The sequence below is a fragment of the Garra rufa genome, chromosome 7, assembly GCF_049309525.1.
Source record: "Garra rufa chromosome 7, GarRuf1.0, whole genome shotgun sequence".
NCBI classification, from domain to species: Eukaryota; Metazoa; Chordata; class Actinopteri; order Cypriniformes; family Cyprinidae; genus Garra; species Garra rufa.
The window spans coordinates 12,812,738-12,819,724 of record NC_133367.1 but is presented as its reverse complement, the minus strand read 5'-3'; the positions used below and the strand labels follow the sequence as shown (position 1 = coordinate 12,819,724).

At 36.0% G+C, this 6,987-nt stretch overlaps 1 protein-coding gene across 1 annotated transcript in view; it reads right to left on the bottom strand.

Annotated features, from left to right (window-relative positions):
• Positions 1-4,432: 4,432 nt before the first annotated feature.
• Positions 4,433-6,987, bottom strand: part of LOC141337933 (NACHT, LRR and PYD domains-containing protein 12-like) — a 97,528-nt gene continuing 94,973 nt past the window's right edge. Inside the window, exon 18 of the mRNA XM_073843508.1 lies at positions 4,433-4,472. Within this exon, the coding sequence (XP_073699609.1) occupies positions 4,433-4,472 (40 nt within the window). The remainder of the gene's footprint in view (positions 4,473-6,987) is intronic.

Below are 6,987 nucleotides of genomic sequence, written 5' to 3'. Positions count from 1 at the left end.
TATGTACCGTCATGTATGTTTTGTGACATATTCAATGTAAAATGTCCATTGAGTGGCACTAAAAGAGCCGTTTTTCCCCAGAATATGTGAACATAAATGGTATGTTTTATGTGACGTTGGTTTTGCACGTGTCACCACAGTTCTGACTTGAAATGTCCGTTGAGTGGCGCTATAACTCTAATGCTCCATGTCGTTTTAAAATAACGTATCTGCACTACATCTCAACCCATCTGATAGTATGAACAAAAACTAAAGTGATGAAAAAAAAATCGCAAGCATGCCATTTTATCTTGTTTTTTGATCTTTCATCTTTCAGCTTTTTCATTGTGAGTCATGTTTTTCACAGGATTCATACCCAAGGATTCTGCATTAGTGTTGGGCGATATGCACAATTTTCACATCGTCCTATCGTCAGCCTGTGAGATCGCCGATACACGATACTACCGTGCTAATTTATTTAATAATATGTAAATATGTCAATATGTAATAAATTCCTTATTCGTTTTGTAAGGGTAGTGCATGTGACTTGTGACACAGTTGTGCATGTACAGAGCGCTGACGGTAGTTCTGTCAGAGAGGTTCAAGTTTACTTTCGGTTTCATTCTCTGCTATCTTCAGGGAGCGGTAAATGTGCGTGCGTGAATGTAAATGAATGTATCTTTCTATACCCGTCATATTGCAATGATGTTACAGCTGTATGTCTGATCTTTGTCATCAGTTCATGTTGTAGTTCAGTTCATATTGATTGTGGAGAAGCGATGTGCGTGTAATTCACCTGCATATGTTTAGCGCCGTTTTATCGCATTGTAATTCTAGTTAACGCATACAGATGTTACTGAGGTGAATGTTTATGTTTACTATATACAGACGGATTCTCATATATCGTATTTAATTCAGCCTAAACCACATTTTACTACCTCTGTTATCCTAATGACTGTCTACACTTAATCTATGTACACTGTATGATGAATAAATCTCTTACCCATTTTCACTGCACACATCTGCGGAGCTATCTACTCTATGCTTGTGTTTATACCGCGGCAAGTTTCTGAGGCATCCTAGAACAGACTCTCCGCGCTGCATCGCTAAAGTTAGATGCCTTTTTGACGCATAATAATAATAATAATAATAATCGTCTTACTATCGTCAAAGGCATCAGCAACAGGCGATATCTTTGACTATCGTCGATACACGATACTATCATCTATCGGCACAACCCTATTCTGCATCCTAAGTCCAATTCCATGCCAGCTGAGCTACCTGGGCAAGCTTGTTACATCCAGAAATCCCTCCTGCAGTGTGTGCAAACCTGGTGAAGAACTACAGGAAATGCACCTATGCTGAAAATTGTAGACCCCTCCATGATTTCTAAGTAAGAGAACTTGCAAAATCACAGGGTGATCAAATACTTATTGACCTCACTGTATGTACTTATTGGTAAGTATTTCGCATCTTGCAAAGAAGTTCCCACAGGTACATTTTCGTCATGAGATCAGGTACCCATTTTGGGTTCTTTTAAAGAACCTTTTGTAGAATGGAAAGAATCCATGGATGTTAAAGCTGTCATGAACTGAGAAATCCAAATCCCCTAATCTTTTATAAGATGTCACTGTACTATAAAAACATTCTACAAGTTTCAGAACTCAAAACTTTCTCATTAGTCTAAAAACAGCTTATTTTGAAGCCAATCTGCCAAAACGACAGGTTGTGGAATGTGCCACTTTATAATGTAAAAGTGTGGTTAAACAACGCCTCTGCAGAAGATCAACGCCTGTTTCTACATCACTGGCTGTTTAGCCCCGCCCACTGATTTGCGCATGTAACATAGAAAACAAGAGGGGCGAATGCAGGTCTACGCATAAAGATATCTCCGAAGACAACAAGACGCTGTGCAGTGTCAAGTTGTGGAAAAAAGTCTTTGCATTGCCTTCCTTCTGATCCCAACATTAGGAAAGAGTGGATGAACTTTGTTTAATGAAATTCCAAACCGCACCAGTAAGACTTTGGTCCTTTGTTCACTTAATTTTACCGCAGATTTATTTACAAACAAGGCACAATTCGCAGGATTTTCAGAAAGATTGAATCTAAAAGATGATGCTATGCCAACTATATTGAATCCAACAGTAACGTCACACTACACAAGCGTGAGTAACTATTTTTATCATGTGGTTACCATTGCTAACCACCATTGCTGCTAAATAACAGCAGCGTCAATCTGTGAAGGATGTAGGCTGTGAAACATACACAACTGTTAACCAATCATAGCAGTGGGCATTTACCTCCAAGTCTACAATCCATAATGTCTATTCAAACAGAGCGTACTGATGGGGGGAAAAAATTGGAAATACATGCTCTACATCCATTTCTGCAAAACCACAATTTTGTACCTTACTGCACGTGTCGTGGCATTTTCAAAGTGACATGTCCAGAGAGTAGTGCTAAAACACACATTCAATATGTTTTTATGACGTTAATGCAGGCATATATCGCTGTGTTTTTATTACGCTGCTTGAGGTACATATTGCGGCTGTTCAAATATCCGTGGAGTGTGGATAAAGTTTAATGCTCTATTGTGTTGGTAATATCTCCTACACCAAACCCAACCCTAAGCCTACCCAATAGTTTTAACAAATGCAAAAGTGATATAAAAATGCATTTGTTGATGCAGCTGTGCTATTTTAACTTTTGTATGCAGATTTGAGCTGTAGTGTCGAACCGTAATTTCATGGGGTTCTTACCGAAGCTCTTCATTACTCGAGTGCAACGCTGTATCACGTGAGCTACTGAGCAAATCTACTAAATTAGAAAAGTCACGCATATGAAGCAGTATATGTGACGACAAATTTATCAGTTTTCAAATTGCGCAGGATGTTAAAATTGTTTTGAAAACATAATATAACATTCAGTAAGCAATTGTTTGAAAATTAGGCTTTATTAATCAAAACTGTGTACCTGTAAATCATACTTTGTGTAAAAGGAATCAAAGTTGTTTGAGTTTTACTGCCTCTAGTGTTCATTTCAACTGGAAACTGCAGTGATTCGTACATATATGTTTATACGTTTTTTCAGGTTTGCAGAAATGTATATAGAGGCACGTATTTCCAATGAGCCTATGTTGTCAAAACAAGACAGAAAATAGTTTGTTACTTCTAAATTATGTTTTGTGATCTTGATAACATTATAAGTAGACCTCAGAGAATGGTACAAAATAATAAAAAAGGCAGTTCATGACCCCTTTAAAGGTTCTTCATGGAAACATTAATGCCAATAAAGAACCTTTATCTTTAAGAGAGTGTGCTAGATGTTGGAACGCTCTGGGGATTTGATCTTATTCAGACACACGAGTTTTATTGAGCCAATATTTGTTCTCTTTCATTTTGTTTATTGCTTTGCCAAAAAAAAAAAAACTTGGATGCAGTGGTTAAAATTCCTACCTTTAGAGTTTTTCATCCATTGAATGATCGTAATTATATAATTTCACTGAAGTTTTCATCATCAGATACAACACTGCATGATCAAAGAACATCAATGAGGTCAGGCACTGATGTTGAGTGATGGCTTGCTGTTCAAATAAATACCAAAGGCGTTCAATAAAGGTTCCAGTTTGGGTTTTGTGCAGATGAGTCAAGTTCTTCCCTGAGCAAACCATTTGTTGTTGTGCCCCATTCGTGTATGTTTGATATTATCCACCGGTTAGTTAAGGGTGTAGCTGAAATAGCCAAAATGGATAGCTAAAGGTGGGTGTTCACATACTTTTGATCATGCAGTGTATCACATGGTGAAAACTTTAATGGGAATATATACATTATAATCATTCAATGGATGAAGGCAGGAAGTTCACCACTGCATCCAACTTTCGTTGTCAAAGTGATAAACACAATGTAAGAGGACAAATATTGGCTCAATAAAATTGTTACAATTACCATGACCAATAAAACTGAAGGAATCTGACTGCTTTGCCAAGAGATTATCAGACGATTGCACCAAATACATTGTGGTTTCCAACGATCACTGTGCTTATCAGTCATTGCTTCAGAAACCCAAACACAATCCAACGAATGGCTAGACTATTTTGGTCACTGTTATCCAATCAAGAACAACTTGTGTCAGTCAGTACCTCAATGTATCCAAAAATTCAATTTAGCCAACTTGATCAAAGGCACATTTGATCAATAGACAAAGACCAAGTTTAAATGTAATTGCGCCAATATCCTCCGTCAGGAGCCGTATCTATTGACTGTTACTTGACAAGCCAAGCATGCAGCTTCTAAAAGTTTATTTGGGCATGAAAGCAGCGAGGTGTACTTTTTTAAGGGCCGCTGGCCGTCAACACCTCAAGCTGTGCCAGTCTTCACCCCAGCCCTCTGGTCTACTACCACAGCCAGCTATGGCACGTTCTCACGCACAGACTAATGACCACCTGCCAAGTCTGTCAGCTCCAGCACTTACTGCTGCGGTTCCCATTGACAACCCTACAACATACACAGAGAGAACAAGAAAATACTTAGATGCATGAGAACACAATTATAAATATGAGCTGTTCCTTCAAATGAAAAAGTGCCCTTTCTATGCATTCTCAAAGGATATCCCCTGAAATGCTCCCATTTGGGAAATATTGCCCCTCCTCAGGGCTTTTCACTTCACGGTTTCCTTCAAAGGGAGTGTCCACTGTCCTGCAAAAAAGGGCGTAACGAGTGCTGACAGAAGCTTTCCAATTTACATATAGCGCCCACTGAGCAGGGGACATCTGTACAAGTTCACTTCACTCTGTGAATTACATAATTTGAAATGTTGGAACATCAAACACTGATGGTTCTGCAGATTAGTGATAAGAGTATAATGAAATAACAGTATATAAATAAATGAGTGTAAAGTTTAAAAATAATATATTTGTATTATTTATTTTTTCCTTATTAAAGAAGAAGAAGAAAAAAAGATTGACATAATGTGAACCGAATACTACGAAGCCCCTAAGGGAACATGGTGGTGAAAAAAAAAATTGGGATGGGTGGAAAAAAGCTTTTGCGTTCCCTCACAAAATGTTGCGTTCTCTCAAAAATATATTTGCGCTTTCTCACCAATTGTTTGCGTTCTCTCGCAAAACAAGAAGTGTTCAGACAAACACTTCTTGTTTACTTTACAGCTTGTAAGTTAATGGTTCATACAGCTCCGCACGTTCACAATGAAGTGGTTCATAGAGTTTTATTTTAAACTTGGACTTAAAGGAGAACTCCGGTGTGATTTTGACCTAAAGTGTATTGAATCATGATACTGAGTGTGAACGTACCTTGCATATCTCATCTCGGTTTGTGTCCTGCAGTCCGAAATCTGGGGTCAGTTAGCCGATGCTCACAACAGGTTGTCAATGAGAGTCAATAGGGCATCGAAGTAGCCATGTAAATAAATCACTGTTTTACGCCATTTACGAGGCACAAAGTAGCTCCACACTTCATTGGTAGACTTCCAAGGGCCCTGACATTTAAAACGAGACATTGAGAACTCAGAAAAAGCACCGGTAGTTTATTTACAAGAAGATTTATACAGACATTTTTAACCAGAAACAGACCGGTCGCCGCCATCTTGAATTTAGTCACGATAAGTCGAGTGTCCTTTGCCATATATTATTGGCTTGTTTATCTAAAAATGCTCTTTTCCTTTAAACCTAGCCAAAAAACCATATGCGTTAACTGTGAAACACAGAGAAAGAGAGAGAGAGCGCCATCATTCACTTGCGCTGTTTATGAAATTTCAAAATACTTTATAAGTTATTTAACAAAAAATGAACTTCAGCATTATAGTGTTTTACCCGCGCCAAACAGAGACTGAGACAGTGCCGCTACATGTTATGCTAAACCTTTCACGGCATGCCCGTCATCAACTACAGAATACTTTAATTTTTGTAGATTTATTTATTTCTTTTTAAAAACATATTATTTTAAATAAAGATCTAATTTGGTCAAACTATTAGTTTGAAATATTATTTAATTAATTTATTCAATTTTTTAAATCTCTGTCAAAACCTATAAAGTATTATATGATCATTCTTGTTTGATAATTCTTGCAGTCATTTTATCATTCATTCATTCATTCATTCATTCATTCTTTTTATAGAAAAAACATGGTAAATATAACTGGTGAATAGAACACTTTTATTTTTGTGGATTTTTATTTTTATTATTATTTATTTTTTTTATCAAAAATATAAAAAAGTAACACCATAATAAGGTTCATTAGTTAACAGTTAACTGCATTAGTTTACATGAACTAAGAATGAACAATGAACAACAATACTTCTACAGCACGTATTAATCTTAGTTCATTTTAATCTCAGCAAGTAGTAATGCACTATAAAAATCACAAGCCGTGTTTGTTAACATTAGTTAATGCACTGTGAATTAACAAATGAACAACTATTTTTATATGAAGAATAATAAATAGTGTAATAAATGTACTGTTTATTGTTTGATTCATGTTAGTTAATACATTAACTAATGTTAACAAATCAACAAAAAAGAAAATTAATTTAATTTAGTACTACTTTATTCCATGTCATTTCTGTAAGTTCCCTTACATAATGAATTTTTGAATGAATGAAATTGCTGCAATCATTTCATTGACATTTAAACATATTTCATTCTGTTTTTGTATTAATTTATTTATAAAGAAAAAGCGAGGTATATAAAATTTGTGAATAGAATACTTTTATTAATGTAGATTCTTTTTTTGTCAAAAGTATTTTATTTTACTAATATACAGTGCCTTGCAAAAGTATTCATACCCCTTCATTTTTTTCACATTTTGTTTTGTTGCAGCATTATGTTAAACTGCTTTACATTACTTTTTTCCCCCACATCAATCTACATCTCATACACCATAATGACAAAGCACAAAACAGGTTTGTAACAACTTTGCAAATTTATTAGAAATAAAAAACTGAAAAGATCCCATTGCAAAGTATTCATACCCTTTTCTGGGACACTCGAAATT